This window comes from Oryzias melastigma, linkage group LG5 (genome assembly GCF_002922805.2).
Source record: "Oryzias melastigma strain HK-1 linkage group LG5, ASM292280v2, whole genome shotgun sequence".
Taxonomy (NCBI): domain Eukaryota; kingdom Metazoa; phylum Chordata; class Actinopteri; order Beloniformes; family Adrianichthyidae; genus Oryzias; species Oryzias melastigma.
In genome coordinates, this window is record NC_050516.1 from 909,184 (window position 1) to 934,148 (window position 24,965).

At 41.5% G+C, this 24,965-nt stretch overlaps 1 protein-coding gene across 5 annotated transcripts in view; it reads left to right on the forward strand.

Moving 5' to 3' along the window:
• The window catches only part of cdh4 (cadherin 4, type 1, R-cadherin (retinal)), a 288,822-nt gene that overhangs the window by 107,294 nt on the left and 156,563 nt on the right, over positions 1-24,965 (forward strand). For 3 of the 5 annotated variants that reach the window (XM_024269844.2, XM_024269841.2, XM_024269842.2), the window contains exon 3: positions 18,482-18,505. In XM_024269844.2, coding sequence (XP_024125612.1) covers positions 18,482-18,505 — 24 coding nt within the window. Of the gene's footprint in view, positions 1-17,041; positions 17,408-18,481; positions 18,506-24,965 lie in introns of those variants that run through there. The other 2 variants (XM_024269845.2, XM_024269846.2) reach the window with 2 other exon arrangements.

The following is a 24,965-nucleotide window of genomic DNA, read 5'->3' on the forward strand; positions in this document are numbered from 1 at the left end:
CTCAAACAAGTATGAATTGATCAGCTCAAGAAGTAATCGAAGTACACCAGTTTCAAAACTGTAGTTAAACCAATGGGCCAGTTCAGCAACAAGTTTGTAGAAGAATGGAAATCTTCAAGAAGCACATTAGCTGTCAGGGTCAGCTGGAGTGCTTGTGGGTCTTTGTTGGGCATTAGCAGCCTGCACATCAAAGCAATAAGGAAAAAAAGAGAAAAGACTGCAGTACAAAGAGTTTGAACTCTTCCATACACTTACTTGTCCACTTACACGTCTGCATGCCATAAGTAACCCACACACTTTGTCCTTCTGTGTCAAGATCAAAGACACTTGCCTGTCATAAAGTGGTTTTCAGTCCAGAGGAACTCCAACACTCACCTGCTACTAGTTTTTGTTGAAGTGCATCATGTTTTAGTAATTACTTTTTTTTCTTTTAACACATTTTACTTCGAGAGAGCAATGGCAAAGCTGACTGCAGGGAGTCTGACAAAGCACTGTGTGCATTTTGACATGCACTTCACAATGTATCCTGCAGCACACACGTAACAGAGCTCTCGCAGTCCCGAGGGAGATTGTTAAAATAGCATGGTAGGTTAGCTAAGACTAGAAGTGAAGTATTCCCATATGGGGATCATCAAACAGACACCTAAGGGATTGATGGCAGCCTTTAGCCACCTTCTAACAGTCACACATTGGACAGATATGACTACAAGGATGAGTCCCAGGTGGATGTGAAATACTTCACAGAACCCTTTAGCAGCTTGTTATCAATAGAAGTCAGCGGATGTGAGGGCTGGGTTGGTTACTCGGTGAGCAGACAGCAGTGCTTTTTGCTCGCTTAATGATTAAATGGGGTTGCAGGGAGATGAGTTAAGGGGGAGGGGGGGGTGATAAGCTGACATGGAGGAAATGGAAAAAGACTGCCTGACTGCTGCAGAGGTGCAGTTGCTCCTCTTCTTTAATCATAACAGCTTAGAATCTATTTTTGCTCATTTTTCCCTTTCTCAAATTTTTTCCCAATATTCTCAGCAGGTGACAAAAGCGTTACAGGGGGGAGTGAGGAGGAAAAAGCTGAGAGGCTCTAAAAGGCCTCTCAGTCTCATCATCTCCCTACAAGACTCTGCTGATCTGCAGAGTGAGGCACCCTGTGCTCTCCCTATCGTCTGCCTGACTCTTGATCTCCCCTTGCCGTCTGCCATCCTTCAGTGGCCTTGATGACAGGCATTTATTTAATGCACTCTGAACTAAGATTAGTTTTAGAGGAAGCAAACAAAAAGATGCACAGTGGAGCTGCAGGAAAGGTGATGGGAGAATTGGTAATTTCTTTAGTTCATCTTTCACATGTTATGCTACAGTCATGAACACAATTGCCACTGCGCGATGGGGAGGCATCGGTACAATCTTCAATATAAGCTGCCGCCGCTGGGGCAGCGTGGTCATGAATGTAGATGGCAGGAGCCAGGCGGTTGTCAGCCATTGTGGATGATGCTATCATGACAGCTGGGTGCTGGCACCACTGATTGGATGATGTGTAAGTGTCTCCGTACAACGGTTGTTCATATCCAACTCATTCTCACTCAAAACTAGTCACACAGTATATGGAGGTGTGGTTCGGGCCCCCTTCACGTCACTTTTTGGCATTTTGGGTAACCCCAACTCGCCGTTTTTGACGTGCTGGCTGTTTCCATAATATCAGGAGTCCCCAACCTCCAGGCCGGAAATCAGTACCAGTCCGAGGGCCGCCTTTTTACTGGGCCACAGATGCTAATCAGGGGTCCCCAACCCTAGTACGGGTATCCTAAACCAGTACCAGTTCCGTGTCCGGTACTGCGTCCCAAAGGTTGGGGATCTGGGATTTAATGGGAATAGCCATCCATTCCATTTTCTCGACCGCTTCTTCCCTTTCGGGGTCGCGGGGGTGCCGGAGCCTATCCCGGCTGCTGATGGGCGAAGGCGGGGTACACCCTGGACAGGTCGCCAGTCTGTCGCAGGGCCTCAAACACACCCATTCACCCTCACATTCACACCTAGGGACAATTTAGAGTCACCAATTAACCTATGAAGCATGTTTTTGGACGGTGGGAGGAAGCCGGAGTCCCCGGTGAAAACCCACGCATGCACGGGGAGAACATGCAAACTCCACACAGAAAGGTCCCAGCCGGGATTCGAACCGGGGCCTTCTCGCTGTGAGGCAAGAGCGCTAACCACTGCGCCACCGTGCAGCCCTGGGAATAGCCACTATGTTAAAAAACGACGAGTTGGGAACATCCAAAACATCCAAAAAGTAACGCAGAGGGGGCCAGAACCATACGTCCACATATGACGAGTTGGGAGTGAGAATATGTAGCCAAGCCGGCTGCCAGCATCAACTGTAACACAACTGCAAATGGAGTTCTCTGAGTCACATTGGTGCTATCAATACCATGAGGAGTTTTGTGCAGCATCAATGCCATTTCTCCATTAGGCTAGGATCTCCAGATTAACGTCTGGTCATCCCTGGGCGCATGTCAATAGCCCTCATCAAGTTCTTACGCTGTGATTTCTAACAATGAGATGGTGGCAGTGGGATGGCAGCACAGGGGCTGGAGGAGCGGCTGGAGTTTGGCTGGAGGGCGGCTGGAGGGCGGCTGGAGGGCGGCTAGAGGGTGGCAGTCTGAAATTGGCCAATTATCAGACAATTTTTAAGACCTTTTTGACCTTAATTGTCATGTTTCTGCCTTCTTGCCACCTGCCTATCACTGAACTGCCATTGTGCGACCTTGAAATGTCCCTGGGGGGCCACTGACCCATGTCAAAAAAGTGGTCTCCTGTTTCATTTGAAGTTTTTCTCAAAACCTCCCATGTAACAATGCAACTGGCGCCTCCCGACCTGCCAATTTTACTTGCATTTAGGTCACCATGTGGTGTTTTTTTAGGATATTTGAGCATTGTCTTAGTTCACAGCTATCAAGTCTTTTTTTTCCGTCGCTGCTGCAGGCTCAGGCGCTGCTGCAGGTGACAACAGGCTCAGATGCAGTTGATGTGACTGCATACACTTAATGCATCTGATTGCCTTCTCAAACGTATCTCTTAAATTTTACAAAGCCCTGCCATAGGGATATTGCTCTTCTGCAAACAGCAGCGTCAGACTGCTGGTGAAAGCGTGTTGTCAGCACTGTGTGCAAGTGTGTGTGTGAAATTTCCCTTTGTGTAAGCTTCATCAGTCTGACAGTGTGCAGAGAGGAAACTGCGGCGGCAGACCTTGGGTCAGACGTGGTTAATGCATCACTCTTCATGCGAGCAGCCACACAGACATGCAGCTACACGTGTCACACATGATCCCTAAATTTACTATGAACTGCCAGATGATTGCTTGAATGCTTAACCCCCAAAGCCCCCACACTAGTGAATGTAAATCACTTCAGATTCAGCACACATGTGGGCTGCCCACAGAGGTACAAGGCGACTGGAGGGGAGCGCTTGGCTGCCTGAAGCCCCTGAAGCGCATGTCAGCTCCTCCCTCCATCCTACATTGCAGACCTGCATTTTAACTAAACATCTGGCTGTGTCAGCATCGGTTCATCACAGCAGGGACCCCTCCCTCACAAGCCTCTTTTCTTCCTGCCCTCTCTGTCTGCCTCTTCGTGTTGGGAGAAAACTGTGCGCCGCGCATTGTGATTCAGAGGGGTTGCATCGACAGAAGAGCTTTGGGCATGCATATTCATTGGGGTTTCATCATGTGGGGAAGGCTGGACAAACGTTGAAAATACAGGCGTGTCAGCTGCCAAATGTCCTTTCACCCAAGATGTTAGGATGCTAAAAAGAAACCCCCCACCGGACTACAGCAATTTATCACCTGTTACCTGCAGTGCATTAACATGAAGGTTGAGCCCTTGCATTAATCAGGCTACCCCCCAGGGAAAGGGGTTTTTAGTTAGCTGGGAGGAAGATCAAATGTCCTCTTACAGTTTGCATACATTTCATCTTTAGGGTTCTGTAGAAGGTTTTTAAAAATCCTACCAGGAAACAGTGAAGTTGTTTAGAACTAAAGTAAGCATTATTTTTGCCAAATGAATTCTGCTTTTCTTGTAAAGCTTTAGCTCCTGTCTTTTCATGGCCACCCTGCTGAAGCATTTAGTTTTTTTTCCTAGACTGCTTAACCAAATTAGTCAGAAACGCTGGTGTTCCAAGCAGGTGTTCTTTTTGGTATTAGTACCCCTCTGAAGGACTTTGGAAGATATTATGGAAATCAGTTTCATAGAGATGTAGGCTTCTGAAGAAAGGAATGCTTGGCTTAAAAGGGGTCCATTCAGTGGGGGACAGTAACTCCCTGATGTGCAGATTTATCTTTTTAATCCTTTTGGCACGCTCAACTTTTTTTTGTTTTTCTAAATCTAAGAGTTTATTTGAGAGGAAATTTTCTGATATTTGTGACAAAAAAGTTTCTGTAAGTAAATCTGCTGCCACTGTGAAAAGGTCCCTTTGCTTTCTGGCAAACCTTTTACCACAGACACATGCTCAGTCGCTGTTAAGCCTCGTTTCCACTTTACACTCCGGTATTTTGAGCGTGTCCATTGTAAAATGGAACAGGACGGTTGGGGCGGAGCCGCTGTAGCCACTCGCTGATTGACAGAAAGTGATGACAAGATTAGAAAGCGCCAATATAGTGTTAAGTTACCGTCACTGTTTTCCTCTTTACGGCGGTATTCGTCTTAGCCAAAATGGCGGCGTCTACATCGCAAAAAAAACAGACCTTTTTTCATGTTCCAGGAAGTAATTCATTTTATACGTGTGATGTGACACTCACTCAGTCCAGTTCTACTGTATCGTCATTCCTGTTGTTCATATTGTTTTCAATCAATTTATTTTTGTTATTTTTACAGAAAATTACTCTTTTTTTCTAACTTATTGCACCTTTAAGCTTGGTTTATTTCCAGCTTGAGTATTCAGAAAACAAATCTGCTTCATGAATCAGTAATCTAAGGACCTTGAGTTAGGGTAAGTTGTTTAGCCCTCCCCCTGGGTGACCCACGCTGGTTGGTGACAGACAGTCTACACCTCGGCAAAAGAACCATCAAAACCTCTTAGTGTCTTGGTAGCGTCTTCTTTAGATATGACTTTGATTTTGAGGCTGATTTGTGTTGACAGGCTGCTCATCAAGGGTGTACTTTCCAAACTAAAATCTCACCCAGCCTGTCTGGACCCAGATCAAGGTCATAATGCATTAAATCACAAAGTTTTGTGTATGCAAGTTGTTAAAAAAAAACACTGCTTGAGCAGCCAGGCTTAAGAGCAGTGCTGCACCCAGAGCTTATCTCTGAAGAAAAGGGCCAGTCAGTGATTAGAGCTACGGTGTATTGACAGTTGGGTGGACGAGACAGGAGACCTCTGAAGTGCCCCATTACCTCTGATTTAAAATGTGTATGCAGCGACAGGCAAAGTCTAATCCAGTCCTCTTTCAGATAATTCCGGCAGCTTTCTGCTGACAGGAGGGATGCAAAGAGAGAAGGGGGCAATTTATGCAAGCGAAAATGGGACTTATTCACAAGCAGAATCAGCGTTTCTACCATTAATAACGTTTTGGCATTCTTCTCCTCTGCTTGCATTTTATCAGCAGCCCAATGGAAAGTCATGCATTTAACAAGATACACTAAAAGCCGTCTTTTCTTTTTTCCTCCATGAGATATTTGTTGAGGTTATTTTAAAGTTTTTAAGTCACACATAGTGAGCATTACTTCTTAATCTGAGGACTGTGGTCAAGCCGGACAATGATACTTTTAGTCCTATTTGGATCTGGATGGTGCCTGTATCTTTCTGTGTGCTGGTTCCTTTATAAATCACCCAACATCTCTGCAGCAACGCAAAGTCACACACTTACCAGCTTCCAAACAGCAGAAGAAAGAAAAACACTGAGGTCACCAAGTCTCGAAAGCATTTCCCTGCCTGAATCACAAACAACAAACTCCCTACATTACAAACCCTGTTACTGTGCTGTGCTGGAGAACAGGGAGTCATAACCAATTACAGAAATTGTGTTCATTTAGCTGCAGCTTAGCTTAAACAGCATGCCAGTTCAAGATCACAACTACAACAATCTGTACGATTCATGGAAACATTGGTGCAAAAATAATGAAAATCATGTGTAACTGCAGTGGGCAGCACACAGGCAATGGTTAGAAACTCAGCAATTAGGTTTTTGGTTTGAATGTCAGCCGGGACCTTTCTGTGATAATGGAGGCATGATTTCTACATAATGGAGGGCATAAATTCAGCAACAATGTTTTGAGAAAAGTGTTAAGACATCCTGATGGAAATTCTGCTGCAAGTGTGGACTGGTTTAGTGAAGTCAATTTCCGATCATCTTCCGAGTTATTTTAAAACTTTTCCCAGTGGTCTTTTGATTATAGAGTCTTAAGTCATTTTCTAGGACTTAGTTTTTGCAGAGCGGCTGGAGTTCACTAGAGATTCACTTCTGAATTGTGGGGGAAACTGTTGGCATGGAGTTAGCCCTCCCCATTTCCCATCATCCTTCTGTTTACACACTCTCCCTCTAGCTTACAGCACTTTTCCAAATGACAGGGTTTCGTCTGCCCTTGATTCACAATGATTTGAATCAAGAAATACTGAAATGTCTTTTTAAGTGTAATTTCCTCAATATTTGCCCTCTATCATTATAATAATGCCACAAGAGCATGCTAAATACTAAAAACATAATTTTCCTCTGAGTGGATCTTAAACTCTTTCCCAACTCATTGATTTTTTTTCCTCAGAGCTGCACTAATTAAAAATAAAAAAAAAACACGAATGAGCAACAACAAAGTCTATCTTGATAAAACCAGTGTCAAAACACTTTGACAGTCGACGTGTAAGAAAAGGTTTAGCATTTTATCAGCTCAGTTCTACCTTTTGAAGTGACAAACTCAAATTTTAGCAGACATGTTTTCACAGTTTTTGAAGAGGAATGCTCAAGCAGACGTATCAGTAGCACATCTACAAATCTGTGCCGTTTGAGGCTCTTCAAGCATTCAGACTTATCTTGTTTTGCTTGGCTTATATGTCACTAGAGACATTCATTCCACTTTGTTTCTGTCCATCTGCTGTACGTCATAACCAGCTCTGCACAACGTCTGTGATATCTAGGGAGCCCAAAGTCCATTTTTTCTAGGGATTCCTTTGATCAATTAGAGTCTAAGGGTGTATTCAGACATTTGATCTGCTTGATGTAAACCACAGCTTGTTTCCCCCAATAATCCACTAAAACAAATTATAGCCTGAATACACCCGAGCGAACCCTGGTCTGGGACTAGGAACTGCTTTCAGACCCATCACTGGACCTAAACAGCCCCCGTAGTAGAAATGAAGCAAGAGGACAAATGTAAAGGAACGATCGTTGTGTTATCAAACAGGAAAAAATGATCCAACTCTTAACTTGTTAGTGTTTGTTTTAACGCTGCTAAAAATGCTTCTTACGGGCTTTTCTGTGTCTCTTTACGCGCCTACTGCTGCTTTGACGTCATCCCACAAGCCACATTTTAGTTCCTTAACAGAATTCTCTTAAGAACAACGCCACAACACCACAGCGATCATGCGCAGGAACTCATTGAAATGTTGTCGGATGAATGCAGGCTCATTAAAACAACGTTTAAGGTGATACACATTGCTGTTTTCCCGACAATCTATCTGTCATAAACACTGATCATTCTAACTTCTTTGCCATCGTCTTTCCAGTAATTACCTTGCAGCATGCCTCCACAGCACGGAACTTCTTTAATTTCTGCCTCTAGTTGTTTTTTCCCGCCCTTGTAATTCCTGGCCAATAAGTGAAGAGATTTTTACTCAAGTGGTTTTTGTTCTGGAACAGGAAAGTTCGCCTGAAGACAGTCTGAATACAGACCAAACACAAGGTTCAGGACTCGATCCAAAACAAATTAAGGACCGGAACAAATTATTTTACCAGTCTGAATACACCCGAAGAGGATTTTACAATTATTTAAAATTATTCCTCATGTTTTTTTTTTTTGTTTTTTTTTTTTACATTCTGCCTTTGCTGTAAAATAGTGTTTTTTAAATGTTCTTTAGTCAAAGAGTTGAGCAGTTTCCAGTTTGCTTTATGTGTTTCACTTTAAATGTTTGCATAAGTTAACTAATTGATCTTCATTACTTCCTGAGGGTATTCAGCTCTGTTTTATAGCAGTTTGTGATTTTATCACAAAGGACATTTGTTAACACTAGGCCTGAACAAGGCTGTAGTTAAAATTATTGATCAGTGTGGCTTGCTGGCACTCCAGCACCAATGAATGCTAATCTCAGTTTGCAGCTTCAGACGTTCCCAGTAACCGACTTCTTAGAAACACACAAAATGAGATTTTTTTTATATTTTTTATTTTCAGGGAATTTATTTCTCATTATTTTATTGAAAAGGAAATGGCAAACAAGCACAACAAGGACTAACCACCTGTCTGCATAGGAAACCGGGGCCATTAGCAGGCATCAGCATCTGCAGGCAGGCTCTGAGAGTTGGATCCACGTTCCAAGAACTAAACGCGGCATAATTATACAAGTCTGTCGGTCTGCAGTCAGACCTCTCTGGGCAGTTGCTATAAATATGCGTTTGGGTTTTCTGTGCAGGGACCTCTCAACATTTGTGCTCCAGGTCGCCGTGCCTCCATTCAGTCACTTCAGTACAACAATTAATCAAAATAAAAATACAGTGCTTGACAATAGGCTTTTATTTTCTACGTTAATCAGACAACTCATTAGGCAGTAATGAGCCGTCGCTGCCTGCTCTTGTCGTGTTTGGGGGAAATTTTGTCGCGCGGAGGAAGCAAATGTATGGATGTGTGTTTGTTAGCACGCAGATACAAAGGCTCGCACACATACAGGCGCACACATGCCAGCGCTCCTGTAGTCCCACCCCAATTATGGCAGCATTTCACCCGGGAAGAAGCCCACTTACCCCGCATTCACTTTATGAATAATTGATTGTTTGTGCCAGTGTTATATTTGTAAATTCGCGTTTGCTCTCTGATTAATAGTTTTCTAGACATACTCATTTGTTCAATTTGATTAGACTCTTAAATGTATTATTTATTAGCTGAAATTGCTCGCCGGTTATTAGTCATCACGAGAGTAACAAGAAGATTTGGCATGAGGACGCATCTGCATGCGTACTCATACTGAATCCTCGTTTGTTCGCACGGCAGGTGGCTCAGTGTGGATGTGTGTGTTCCAATTTAAATATTCTAACTATACTACAATATTATCAATGCAACACTTTGTTAAACAGAGCTGAATTTCTCTAGGTAAGTGCTGAAAGCGAGGTTAAATGGGCGACGTGGCAATTAATTTTTTTTCCCCATCTTCAAAGCGTTCCTTTCATGTCATTAAGAAAATGAATATCTCCAACTTTTAAAAGGAGTCAATAAGAAGTGCATCCGTTTGCTTTGACCAATTCTATTCACAGCAACGGACGCTTAATTAAAGATCCGAGTCGAGCAAAAAGAGAAAAACGATCCAGAAAAGGTTGAAGAGAGTTGGGGAGTAATGCTGTGACGGACCACACAAAATCTGACGTTCTTTTAAGTCTGTGAAAACTGGAACCTGCTTTCATTAATGTCTCTAAAGAGAGATGCTAGCTTGACATCAGTAATGATGTAAAGTTGAAACTCACATACAAACAAACATATACCACTTGCACGCAATGCTCATATGAACAGAACCCACTCTCCAAATTCTTTGTACAGACACTTTTATGAACATTTTTCAGGCTTTTTAGCCCAGAATGACAGCAGGATCGTGGCGCCTTTGTAGGTTTCCTGAGGTTATTTCAAAGTCATCTCACAAACATGCTCTGTCTGTGCCTCCCTTCTGATCATCTCACCTTTAGCTGCTTTTCTGTTTGTGCTTTTAGCATAAAAAAAAAAAAAAACAACTTTTGATCCCAGTTTAGGATTTTAGCAGCAGCTTATGATTAGAAAAAACTAGAAAACTTTCTTTAAAGGGATTTGAAGGACCAAAATAATATAGAGGTACATTTTGTGCACTAATGTGGGGGATAAAGTGACATTCTTAAAATGATTGCTTTTTTGTTGCTGCAGGAAAGAGACCCCCGAAGCAAAAAGGGTGCTGGAAACTGTTTTAAAACGCAAACAGAGAATAACTTTAGCTTTAATGTTTACTTTGTCGATGTTTCAAATACTCAGAAAACTGGGTTAGCATCAGTATCAACTGCCATATCTGTTTGCACTGTAAGGTTTCAGATCGAGCCTGTATATAAACTGCATTTTCTGATCTGATTTTTTTCAAGCAGACATTTTGGCTTTCACACTGACACAATAACATTCCCTTTGTACTTGTGGCATCCGTCACAGCACTACAAAAGGCCTGTCTTTGCCGAGCTGGTTCATTGTATTCAGAAGATTTAAAATTTGATGCAAGTCAAACAGAAACGTTAGTGGAGAGGCATGTTAAGCATTACCTAAACTTCCTTCTAACTGTTCCATTTGGCTGTTCAGAAACTCAGACTCGCAGGAGTTGCAGCTTAAAAGCAACAGTAGGTAAGTAGACTTAGCAGACTCCGGTCACTATGTTTTATATAACTTCTAATGGGAGGACAGTTTCTTGTGTATTCTGCAGCCAAGGAGGAACTAATTATTAACTCCATCTTTTTTTGTTTTTTATTTTAATTATTTATTTGAAAGGGATAGGACAAAAAAAAACATTGTTAGTTTCAAATACAACCAATGCCATGTCCAGAGGCCGTCTAGCTAACAGCTAATTTGCAGACAAGGTCCCTGAGAAATAACAAACAGTAATGAACAACAATGTCACAAACTAAAACATGCTGCACAAATAATGCAAAATATTTAAAATACTGGTTAAAATATGACTCTAATGTTCACAGACTTGATTAGATTTAAACCATTGTTTTACTATATGATATTTGGGGCAAGACTATTAATACATTTAAAAATTAATTGTAGCTAAGAAAACTTACTGTTATTCAAAACTTAATAAATTGTGTAAATTTTTAAAATCCCACAGTGATGTGTTTTCATTGGTTTTTGGTCCAGCCATATTAAGCTACACCTTTTATTGACGACTTGTCAGCCTGACTCCAGACAATGAAACTGTAGAGATAAAACAATGTTGAAAACATAATTTAGCCACATTTATTGGTAAAGTTCTTAAAAGACGGTAAAAAATTCATATTAGTCTGAATAGCTTTGTTATTTTCTTTATATGGGCCTCAAATTTAAAATGTGAATCTAAAACCACTCCCAGATATTTAAAATGATCAATTTTATGGATTGGTTGACAATTAATTCTTTTCTGGAAACTGTCTGTGGGTTTTGATCATAATGAAAAGTGATCATTATTTTTATCTATTTTAAAATGGTTCCCAGTGGTCTTTTAATTGAGATTATGGAGTTTTTAACCATAATCTAAAAAGCTGATGTTTTCTAGGACATAGTTTCTGCAGAGCAGAAGTAGTTCTTTAGAACTGAGTTGTTGCAGAGAAAGCCAGCCCCCATTTCCCATCATTTATCCATTTACACGAGCTTACAGCCCCTTAAAACCCCAACATAGTAGTGCAACAAAAATGGAGAACCATATTGGGGGTATAAAGACATACAAGGATCCAGATGTCTACATTTGCATGCATTAGAATAGGGGGGAGCAGGGAACTGTCACACCTACATCACTGCTACAAACTTTTTCCAACTACATCTTTTCTGTCTGCTCCTGATTCACAACGATTTGAATAAACAAATACAATTTCAAGATTAATTTTTTGTATATATGTCCTCCATTATAAGCATAATGCCACAAGAACATACTACAAACACCAAAAACACGATTTTCACTGGAGTGACTCTAAACTATATCCAGCTTTGACTTAAACTTTTTAATCACAGTCCCTAAATATTATAAAAGCCTTACTCTTTATCACACTGGAGCGATCAAACAGACACTTGCAATTTTTCTCCGTGAGAATGTAACTGACAGATGCTGGAGACTTTGATGAAACACTTTTCTATAAACACTATACCATCAATAAATGCTCTTTTTATTCTCTCACCTGTCACTGACTGTAAAAACAGTCTTCTCTTTTGGAATTTCTTTCGAGTTTTCTTTAGTTTCTAAGTGGAATCAATATTTGCTCAATTAAGTGGGGTTTGGTGGTAAATAAACTGAATTGTTTTCTTTTCAGAGCTCTTTCTAATTAGACTGTTATCATTGGTGGCATTCACATTTACGAGCGCCGCTCCTATGTCTGCTGTATTATCTGAGATGTTGTGCGTTTCTAAGCTATGTTTTTGTTTTTCCTTTCATTATACTGTTTTTCTGGGATGAAATCCCTCACAACCTTTTTAGAATACAAAAGTACTCACCTTGGATACAATTGCTGCCTGAAAACACACTGACCTGATGTTGTCTGTCTTGCGCACACAGTTTTAACATTTTCTTGCGGTTTTGTGTCTCTAAATAGGAGGGGCCTCTGACCACACGCAAGGTGGCACAACAATCAATCTCTTGCCAGAAGCGGAAATTTTGCAACTTTAGACGGTTGCGTGAGCGGAAATTTCGGAAAAACTTTATCTGAATATTATTACGCGTTCGACATAAATAAAATTGTAGAATACATTTTATTTAATGATCGGCACATTTCTCACTGCACTCATTTACAAAGTGCTTGTAAGCAAGCAAATCCATAGTGCTTTTCTTTAATTCGTTTAGGAAACATTTTTAAACACTTAACCTTGTATGATTTTCATAAAATATTCTTCAGGTATAAAAGCCACAACAATTAAATGAGTCTTAACCAGTAAGGTTCCATGTATGGTTTGTTTCACACACTAAAAAATGAAACCGAACCAGTCAAACTGTTAAGTTTACACTGTGTGTCTGGTCTCACGCGTTGAGCCACGAAGTACCAAAATCCACTGTTTTCTACGATAGCAGTAGAAACTTGGCACTGCTTTTCCGTTCATTCTTAGTTAACATTGAGTTGTACATGTCCCACTCACTATGTAATAACAACTTTGAGGCTCCTGAGTTCACACTGGGTTCACATCTGTCACAAGATGATTCTTGTGAAATCTTGTTGTCCTGGTGCGTTGTAGAGCTGCTCAAAGAGGCAAAGTGTGGTGTGCTGCCCAGCAGCAGTCCATGATTTAAGAGGAATGAAAAAATAAGACTGAAATACATGTTTGCTTATAAATAATTAGGTAAATATTGCTTTGACAGCATTTTAAATCGATAAAAGTATTGCCAAATTAAGTATTGCGATATTTCACTGAATCAATATTGATCGAAATCTAATCAATTCTTGAATGGACAGAGGTTAACGCCTGGCACTGTATGTTGCTAATTTATGATGTCCCATTAAATCAAGGACTCTACTTGATTTGGTATCACTTCTCAGCCAGCAAGGCCAGATGGGCCCCATACGGATTAAAAGTGGGCAGAAAACGTGGTCCCCGATTTGGTTTGTCTCCAGCTTCTGTGGTGGCCCCACCTGTGTTTGCCCACACTGGCTTAAGTGGACACTCAGTGGGCTGGATCTCTACGCTACGGTGAACAGCACAGCTTACTAGCTCTCAGAGCTCACTAGTCCAATACAGCGGAGCTCGCTAGCTTCAAACAGTGGAGCTCGCTAGCTCGCTACAGCGGAGCTCTCTAGCTTTAAACAGTGGAGCTTGCTAGCTCGATACTGCTGAGCTCTCTAGTTTGCTACAGAGGAGCTTGCTAGCATGCTATGCGTCCATTGGGATGCTGGCTAGTGTAGCCAGTCAACCCACTGAGTCCCCACTTAAACCAATGTGGGCAAGCAAAGGTGGGGCCACCACAGAAACTGCAGACAAACCAAATCAGGGCCTACTTTTCTGCCTACTTTGAAACCACATGGACCCCATTTAAGCCTTGCTTACTGGGCTGTATTTTAAAAGTAAAAAGACAGAAAAAATATTTTTATAGATATATTTAATTGGAAATAAAAGCAGGGATGAATGGGTTAAAAATGTAACCGCATACTGAAGTTTCTGCCGCATTTTTGAGAAATTGGTGGTTATGTTTCTACTGTCTCTCTTAGTTGACCAATAGCTACAATCATAGACTATAATGCACCCTGGTTTGACATTTATCAATATGTATTAGTGTAATTAAAGACAAAGGAGGAGAAGCTCTTCTTCTTGCCGCCACAAATATTATACACCTGCTCAGAACTTTCATCCTGTTGAGGATTTTGTCTCCTGGTATTTTTGTTTATGAACACATAAGCTTGTTTTCTCACTCAGTGGTCACAGTTCATTCATATTTTTGTAAATGCTGCATTTTCGTGATTTGACAACATCCCTTAAAGTCTGTTACAAAAGGTAAATCAGCCTGGACTAGCATCTCCGAGAGCAGGAGGATGGGGGCGTGCACGTGTGTGTTGATGTGCGTCACTGTGCAACTCGTGCACGCTTGGAGGGCAGCTGAGGGGGGGGAGAAAAGCAGCACCGCTCTGCTCCATATGCCAAATACACGACTGCCTGCCAATTTGTTGGGGATACTGGCAAGTGCTAGCAAGGCTGAATTCTTGACAGAGGGAGATGAATAATTGAGCATGTGCGAAGCAAAATTTCTATTGGGATGGAGAGGAGCGCCTTTATGCACAGTGAAGGCGAATGGAGACAGTCAGACGGTCTGCAAGCAAAACTCTCATTTAGATAGCGCTGTGTTTGTTTTTTGTAAACATGTCAAAAAGTTGCAGAGATTTTCAGATGAACTTAACGGGCTTTTATAAGGAGATGTGAGCGAGGAAAAGCACAACTCATTAGTGCCTGTGGGTATCATTGATCACTCAAGTTTGTCCTGACAGCCCATGCAAGAACCAAGGAAATAGGAAAAAAGATAGACATATAGAGGACAAGAAAAAAAGAAACACAACACGAGAAATTTAGGGTAACTTAATTAGCTGCAGGAGCTTTTAATTGGGTTTTATTTGATATGCATTTTATATTCAGAGTTTAATAATTTACAAGACAATTTAGATCTGTCTTCGGTAACTTCAGCACTTAAATGGACTTACAGTCTCTTATTCTTCTCAAGAAGTTCTCCTTATGTGGCAGAGATGAGCAACATTTTAAGAACTCAAGCAAAAAGCCCCAGATTATACGGGGGCAGACATCGAGCACAGCTGCATCCAACAGCTGGTCTATCTTAAATGGGATAAACTCATCATAGCAGGTTTCAAGAGGTAATTATATTGGATACGAGTCCGCTTCCCAAACGTCCCGTTTGAATATCCACTTGTCAACCAAACAGGTACCAAAAAAGATGAGAAGGGGTCAACTTTTATCCTTCCGTCCAGTAGATAAATGGGCTCCTCATCTTCTTAATCGTTGTTTAACTCTTGAATAGTAGAAAAGTAGTGAGATCTGAACTCTTGATAAAGATGTGGCTTTCTCTCATCAGACTGTTTTACTCTACACATTCTCACTCCCATCTTGTCATAAATGAATGCATGATTTGGGCCCCTTCCGCGCCACTTTTTGACATTTTGGGTGTCCCTAACTCGTCTGTTTTTGACATGCTGCCTGTTCCCATTAAATCAGGGGTCCCGAACCCTCCTAACATGTTACCAAACTGGTACCAGGTTATGGTACTGGTACTAGGGTCAGGGTTAGGGTACCGGTTGGATAGGGTAGCGTTTGCATTTTTTCCTCATCTGTGGCCCGGGACCAAGCGGTGTTCAGACCCTGATTTAATTAGAACAGCCAGCACGTCTAAAAAAACGATGAGTTGGGGACACCCAAAACATCAAAAAGTGACGTAGAGGGGCCCTGAACCATACTTTACTTGAACAGTGCTGTATCTGCATGTTAGAACCAAGTAAAGTTGCAACACAACTCTTGCCTTCAATTACATAAAGTCTTTTAGTTAACAGTTTGCAGCAAAACTGAAATCATTTCCTCCACGTCTTCCTTCTGCGCCTTAGCTCAGGTCTGAAAAACACAAGAAGTGCTCAGAGAAGTGAGTAATGAAGCCGTCACTAATGCTCCTGAAAGTTATAGTTCACTAATGAAGCGTGTGTGATCACAATTTGCATTAGTTTACTTTTCGGGCAGCTTAAAGGCTTTTGGGATTAAAAATGTCAGCAAAGAAAAAAGAGACATAAAGCTTACTCAGAAAAAAATAAAAACACCCTCTGAAAAAAAACGATGCATAAGGAAAGCAGGGGACCTGTTTTTGATATTCAGCCATAGTTACTATGTCTCCAAAGCTGTTCCACTCTTTGTTAATGAAATGTTTTTTAGCATGAACAGCTGCCTAGCATCATGTCACAATGTCTCTGCTTTAATAACATTAATTCAAGACTCTAAATCAGGGGTGTCCAAAGTCAGGCCTCGAGGGCTGCCCTCCTGCTGTTTTTCCAGAAATCATGCCTTATCTGCTGCTGATTACCTGAATCAGTTGTGTTCGACCAATAAGGAGCTTCAATGGCAGGTTGTTCGGAAAGCATGTAGAACAACGGCCCTTGAGGACTGACTTTGGACACCCCCGCTCTAAATCAACCCAGTCAGAGAATGACTAGCTTGCTTAGAAAATAAACTGACTTTCATTGAGTCAAGTTGTCTTCATCCTAAAGCAGCCCCAGATCATCACACTGCCACCACCTGAACAGCTGCTGTGATTCATTTTTTATGAGAAGTTATTTTTTAATGGATGTAAGTGTGAAAATCTTTACTGGAAAATGTTAACTAGTTCAACACAAGAATAAAATGTACTTATTAGGAGATGTTGGTAGTTTCAAAATTATTTACACCACTAGTTGCACAACCAGAAAAATAGTCAGTAAATGTCCTGTTCCAAACAGAGAACATTGTCTCTTTTGTTGCTGAGAATTTTCTATTATAAAGGTCCCACTGAAGAAAGGGGATTACATCATCTGATGAGGAATCCAAAACCTCCGCAGCGGCTCAAGTTGATGGTGGGAGGAATATAGCAATGGCAAATCCAAAGTCAAGGAAAGCAGAAGTTTATACACAGGAATCCAATAGAGGAGGCAAACAAATCCATAGTCCATAATCCATGGGCAAACACTGGAGACAAGGGAGCACAAGCAAAACCATACACAGACTATATCGCAACCTGGGACAGGACAGGGTCAGAAACAGATGGGAAAACTGTAGAAACAAATACGCTGGCTGGAACGTGAGCAGAGGCACAACGAACTGGCAGAGGGGAGAAATGCTCGGCTGAGGAACCAGAGCTCAAAGGTGGAGCTCATGAACATGATTAGACAACACAAGTGAAGCCAGAGTGAGCGTGAAAACAGAGGCCTGCTGCAGATCATGGCAGCAAGCCTTCAACAAGTTCATCTTCCTTTCCCATCAGTCCTCAGAATAGTTTTTTGGAGGTAAACCAGATGTTTTTATCAAATGTGAGTGAAGTCTTTTCTGCTCAGCCGTGTCTTTGTCCTTGGACTCTCCTATGGATCTATTTTTTGTCCAAAAGCCTCTATTGAAATGTGAACTTACTGTGTCAAGTGAGGCCAGCAGGTTCTTGCTTTATAATGGTGCTTCTTTTATGATTGTAATATTGGTCTAACATCTCCTCTTCTGAAGGTTCAATGTAGTTCCAAGTTCATATATACAGGTTTTATTTGTACTTGGGAGTCAAAAAGCTTTAGAAAGACCTTTGTATCTCATATAAACTGATTTTTTTTGTCTGAGTTTTTGCGTCATATCTGCTCTTAATTTTTTTCCGATGGCAGATTAGTGTCTTTTCACTTTAATTAAATTTCTAGATTCAACATGTCTGACCTGAGTGTGGAAGGTGAAGCTAAAATCTGGTCTCCAAAAAGGTGTTTTATCACAACCCATCACCAAATCATCATTAACACACTAAATTAAGGGTTATAAAAGTGGGCACTTATTTTCTCTCAGCTGGTTAAATTGGGTTTAACAGTTTGTCTCTGCTAATAAAATCAATGGTAAAGTGTTCCCTCATTTATCACGGGGGATGTTCCATAAATAACCTGCGGTGAAATCCGCAAAGTTAAGTTAGATTACAGAGGTTTTAATGCTGTTGAACCCCTCATTACACACTTTATACACTTCTTCTCAGACATGAACTTGTTCAAACTTTTGTCACTTGTTTACACAAGAAGTTCAAACCTTTCTAGAAAAATAAATCCAGTATACTGATGGTAACTGAAGGTTTATGTAACCCTGGTAAATTGAACATGCTGTGTCTCTATTTTGATCAAAAGAATGACTAGGTAATGTAGCGGTTTATATCTCAATAGCAGTCTATGGGATTTGGGCTTCTTGGAGCCAGCAGGTACTTCCTGTTTGGAACATGAGGGGGGAGTTCTCTGTATATACTTGATCTTTGAGCCGTTTTCAATTTATTCTCAAATTACTTTTTTTTTTCTGTTGCTTACTTGTGTTTCTGTGATTCCAACATCCTCAACATGGTCTCTCTTCTGCCCTTCCCTCTTTCTCGTTGACAGATACTGCCCTGTCCAGCCAGCGTGGTAAGTACTGCAGCTGCATGCTCCCGTAATTTCGAGCCATCTGTGCGAGGACTTCGCCAGCAGTGGCGTAGTGGCTGTTTGCACTGAAGTGGAAGGAAACCACTCAGTTGTTGGCCTCAGTGGGAGAGCGCCGAGTCACAAACATCATTTGCATCAACAGGAAGCTGTTTTCCTCTTCATCACATTTCATGTCACAGCAAACGTTGAAATGAGGAGAAAAACATCAAGTGAAAGCAATTATGAAAGCAGCATCTACAGACCCATGTGGCCAATCCAAATTTAAATTTAGCATATTTTCTCTACACGCATTTTGGCTCGACCCACTTAGTCAATTTACCCCCTTTTGACTCCAATAGTATTCAATAAGAATCCAAGAGGGAGCAACTTCTTCACTTTGTCTCTTTCCAGCCAGAGTGGAACAAATCTCTTTGTGGCCTGAATGAAGGGGAGATGGATTCCCCCACTGTGGTCGTCTCTCATGTAGCTCTGAATTTGACTCCTGACTGTTGTGCTTTTGGTAATGGCTCCTTGTGCTTGAAGAAACACTTTCATCCTTTCACCAAACAGCTTAGTCCATCTGCAGTCCTGTCCTTTTTTGTACTGGAAGCCTGCATGCACAAATCTGAGCGCTTTGTCCAGACGTGTGGTTGTCGCACCTGAATCAGCCGCTTGTTTGTCACACAGCTTTATTTTCTGTAGCTGCTCCCACTGTATGTCTTCATCAGTGTCAGTGCTGCACTGAGCCCAAAAAATGAAAAGTGATCCCAATCTTGTTCCCCGCGTCCTGAGTGATGATGCGTTGGTGGCAAAACTGCCGAGTCAAATACGGCGCAGACAAAACACCTCATGCAGCTCGACAGCAAGCCTCAAATTGGCGAAGAGGAAGAGTTAGTTTGTGGTTCAAATAGAAAACCTCAAATTCTTTTTTCCTTTCTGTGTTTGCATTGATTTGATTCCTTTTTTTTCCCTTCCAAAGCCAGAAGTTGTACCTCATTTCTATATGATGCAGCTTCAGGAGGAGCAGACGAAATATGTAAATATTTCAACTGAATCTCAGAGTTTGACCTCATCAGTGCCTTTCTGCAGCTAAAACGCTAGTTCCCTTTACTTCTTTTTTTTTTTTTTTTACTGTAGCATCCTGCTGAGTAATTACATAATGTGAGTGATGTTCCACAATAAAGAGTAGAAAGAAGGAGGGCTGAGTAATGAAAAGATTAAAAAGAGGGGAGATTGAGCGGAGGCAGGGTGAGGGCAAGGTCCCTGTGCCCTTGTTCTTGTTATGAAACGCAGTCAGTGGGAAGCAATCCAGTCCAGTGCTCATCATTCACCAAAGTGTACATAATTCACGCCTTCCACTTTTCTCCTTTGGCGCCTGTGAGTGTGTGTGTGCTTTTGGAGAAACTCTAACAGAGTTTTAACAGGATACCTGCCTGCAGTATCAACTCACACTTGAGCTCTTACTTTGCTGCCGTTAGCGTACTTCTCTCCTCCCTCAGCGGGGATGGGTGTGTTTGCAGTTGTGTGATAGGTAAAATGGCTGCGGGAGCATCCTCTCTCAGCTTAATTGGCTTCACCTGAGGCAGGAGGGCAGGGTGTAATTGCGATAAAAGAAAACGCTGTGCTCGGCTGGTTTTAGTGCCCTTATCTATAATCTCCAGATTGATTATGGTTTTATTTCCGCCAGCCGTGCAAATTGTTCAAGCCTGTCAACTGCACTGGAAAACACCTTCCGCTGTCATGGCCAAAACACATCTCACAAAGTATTTTGGATTTTGTCCTAGCATCTGCTGGTTCCTTATATCAAAGGGTATGGGGATTTATTCCTAGCTCTCAGTTTTCTTTCCGCCTTAGCTAAAAACAATCCAGTCCTGGTTGTTTTCAGATATTTTATTAGTGTCCACAGCCAACAAAAATAATCCAGCCTGTGAGGCAAATCCGTAAACTTTTGAGACGTTGGAAGACGCTAACGATTTCCAAAATTGCTTTCAGTGGGAAGGAATCTTAGAAGTGTCAGCGCTCTGCAAACACTGTTAAGAAAGCAAACTATCATCTTTGTGCTGCTCACAGTGTTGATTCTGAGCGTGCAACAGCCAGTGATGTCTGCTATTTCTAATCTAATGCAACGGAGCTGAAACTGACTGAAAGAGAACTGCCTTCTTCAGATCTCTGCTTTTCCTTTTTTGCTTGAGTTCATACAAAGGAAAAATGTGAATACAGTTGAAACTTTACTCACTTTCCAGGATGTTAAAAATACCAAAACAGTAACAGAAGAGTCCAAAAAGACTGACAAGTTAGCAAGATTAGTTCTGGTTTCCACATGAATGTACATTAAATGCCAGGACCTCAAAAATATGTTTTTTTTCCCCCAAAAAACAAGTTTATTCTTTCCAACATTTCCCTTTCACAGAGTTGCAAACATTTTCTTATTATTCCCAGCTCTCATCTGAGTCATAGGGCCTTTCTTTTGTGTCACTCCAGTGTTTTATCAAGTAAAAAAAAAAATCTGTGCATCAAATGTGTCTCTGCAGCCACCATCATAGGGAATGCAGGCTTCTGTCATGCATCTTAAAACATTCCCACTTTAGTCTCTGTGAAGCAGAAAACGTGAAATTTGTTAAATTGAATTGTGACTGCCTGGAGGAAAAAAAGTGCAAGCCTGATGTTGCTGCTGTGAGACTGTCACGCAAATCATCAGAATCTCATTTTTGTCCGTAATGACATTTATGTAATTTTATTTATTAAGTGCAAAATCTTAACCAAGGTTGTCTCAAGGGGCTACACAAACGCTAGCTTTATTAAAACCAGCTTTAATACTTTCCACTGTTATAGTTCAAATGAATCCAGATTATTTTAATATTACTCAGTCTTGTTTATTCTAAATAATCTAGATTGCCCAACAGAATATATGGAATTTTTTTTTTGTAATCTGCATGCAGATCAAGCAAAAGGTGACAGTGAGGAGATAAACTATTTCGGAGACTGGTGCTGCAAACACCTGCTACCTACTTCCAATGGCTCACCTGACTCATGGTCTGTGAGTCACAGCTCACTGGTAGTAGGTCGTGACCCACGCCTCGCAAGTCATGACCCACGGCACAGGTTGGCCCACCAGCAATTTTGTCCTTTAGATTGAGCGATTCCGCTCCGGTGAAGGAACACCAGTAAAGTGACAGCTCGTCAGCTGTGACCCAAAGCCTGTGAGTCGCAGAACTCAGAACAACTCCTGCTACATATTTGTTTATTTTATCAATAAAACTCACCCTACCAAGAGCTATAGAATGATGTTGTAGCACAAAATGAATCTACAATGTCAAAAGGCTCACCGAAACTTGAAAATTGTATTAAAACTATAGTAAGCCAGACTGCAACCCACGAGTCGTTTACAGTTCTTTCTGTCTCTCAAAAAACTCCCTCTAAAAGATAGATTAGGAAGAAACCTCCAGTGGAATCAGACTCATTAAGGAGGACCAGCTGCTGTGAGCAGTTGGGGTCATGACCTCTACAAATGGTCAGTTGTTGTCATTGGAAACAATGTGAAACATTCACACAACATTTGAACTCTAGACAAACTTTTGCCCATTTTTTTTGTCGATAAAGTTTTAAGACTCAATCACAAATGCTTTTAGTGTTTAACAAGAAATATTTTTTTTTCACAATTTCTGCAGTCTCATACTGTTGTGCTCAGTGAGATGCTGGTCTAAAGAATCAGAGAGGGAATGCTGCATCTACCGGTCACCAAGAGCCGCTGATATTTTGTTTGCATGGTTACATTAGGCTGTCTAGTGAAATTATTCTAGAAATGTTCTACAGTGACCTTGCGGTAGAGTGTCCACCCTGAAACTGGATATTCATGAGTGATCCATAGTCGGGTTATACCCAAAACTCTAAGGCTGAATCCAAGTGCTTCCATACATTTCCGGCTTCTCCCAATCCCATTTACCCTCCAAGCACAGAAATATGGAAAAAAAAGTGTCTTTAAATTTGGATGTTACTTCCACTTGTTAACACATCAGTAGTTGCTGGTCAGCTATGTTAGTGCATAGCTGCCAGCACTTGGAAAATACAGAACCTCAGTTTTGTAAGTCATCCAAAAACAAAAACTTAATCCAATACTGACAGTTTAATGTAAAGTTATGTGCTTCAGAGCGCATCCACATGAAGAAATGGGTTTCTCCTCTATGCCAAAAGGGCAACGAAGATCACCCTACCATCAGAGGGACAGCCAGCTCTAAAATGCTATGAAACTTTTGGACACCACGACAGCTTCAAATGCTCCTACAATTGGAGAAATAGTGAAGATTCAGAGGGTTAGGAAAGCAATTTGAATTCTGCTGAAAAATTAGATCCAATGCCTCGCTGCTGAACACTCAGCCTTAAGGGGATTGGATTAGGGGTTAAACTGCCACACGGTTCCTGTAATCGCAGATGTGTCTGCATCTCGCAGATGGACTGCAGGTCTTGGAGTCGCTGTGCTGCTGTCAACAGCATGATGAATTTTTTGCTGCATTAATGCCGTCTCACCATTTGGACCCATGGTGGCCAGGATCGCCAGAAAGACGTCTGGCCAACACTACTGTCCATCCTGCTACCGTACAATTTCTAACAATCAGATTGTGGTGGTGGGGTGGCTAGAGGGTGGCAATCTGAAATTGGACAATCCTCAGATGATTTTAGGGTCATTGTTGACCCTCCTATCAGTCAACTGTTGCGTTGCTGCCTTCCTGACACCCACCTGTCACTAGACTGCCACCACACGACCTTGAAAGGTGCCTGAGCGGCTACTCACCAATGTCAAAAAATTGTCCAGTCGTTGCAAAATTTTAACTTTTTCTTAAAACCCCTGCGACTGCCACCTCGCCTTACGAATGCCTCCACGCGGCCACCTGCCGAACTTCCTGAAAAACTCAAATTTAGGTCACTGCGCGGAGCCATTTTGGGATATGTCACCATAGTCTAAGGAGGATAATCAAGAGCTATCAGTGTTAATCTGAGGTCAATTTACTGGATACTCTAGTGTTGGCTTAAAGGCTACTGCGGAATAATGGAGATTTAAAGTTTTGACTGTAATTTTTCTGATTTGCATTTGCATGACTGCAAAACGATCAGTCTAATTAATGAGGAACTGACAAGTGGAATGAGTTGACTTCAGTTTCTGACCCCCCTTCCTATAGAGCTGTAAAGACATGGTTGACAGCATTCTGCTGCCGTAATCCTTTCGTTTCCTCTATGAAGAAAGTGTGATATCTATTGTTCCACTAAACTAACTATATCTGTACTAAAAGCACTGTTTGAAATGCTGTTTGTGCACTCACCCCCACCCCTCCTTCTCTTTGCCTCTTCTCTTTCACTGGTTTTGAGTAGCTGTTGGGGCTGAAAGAGCAGCTAATGGGTTGTGAAATGTCTCCAAAGCTAGAGCAACAACAGAAGCTAATTTCTCAAAGCCCTACTGAAACAACACAGGCTGCGAAGAGCACTGACAGCACAAAGAGAAGGAAAAAAAAAGACTGGAAGTGGGAGGTGGGGGTTTGCAGCGGCATATCCTGGACGTGGCTCAACACTGTTTTGATGTTTTGTTGCTGCAATCTTTTATCTGCAAAGCGATGCAGTTAGTACATCTGATTTGGGTTCATTGGTATTGACAGGGCATTGCAACATGTTTCAGTTGGCAATTTTAGAGGGACAAATTGTTTCAACAAAAGAAACAAGGACAAGTTCCCCAATTTCACATATTTGTACCAATGTATGCTTATGATGTAGGCAATTATATGACAATGTTTATTGATGTTCTTTGCATTTAGAATCGTTCTTCTCAATCTTTTGCAAGCATTTTCTTGAAAACTTTCTAAAGGCATGCCACCCTTTCGGTCCGTCTTCCCCCTCAGCACCAATTAAAGCTGTTTTTCTGCAGCTGATGAAGACAGTTACCATGAGCTCTTGAAGTCGAGTCACACAGGGCCTGCATGGCAGATGGTTTGTGCAAGAATATATGCTAAGAGAGAAAGCAGCAAGGAGGAAAACAAACAAGGATAAAAATGGCAGCCTGTTGCCGGTGAAAGTCACCTATTTTCTGCCCAACACGACAATGTGCCATTTTCAAATTTTTAAACTTTCTGCAAAAATGCTGTCATCCCTGGAAACCTGAGAGGAGTTTTTTAAATTCAATTTTTTCCCTCCAAAATAATAATAATAAATAAATAAACAGTGAGCCATTTTCAAGTATCTCTCTGGATAAGAGAGGAGAAAATTCTTGGAGCTGCTTGATCTTGCATCTTTGAGCAGCTCTCCCAGCTGAATGGAAACAAGCCTTTCGCTACAAAGTCTGAGACGGCAGAGTCGAGGCACTGAAGACACTGCCTAATGGCTAAGAGTTGGCTTTTCCCGTAGGATTACATGTTTCAGAAAGATAAAGCCTGATCTGTGTGTTTCAGGAGAAAAGGCTTCTTTAAGTGATGTCGATGAG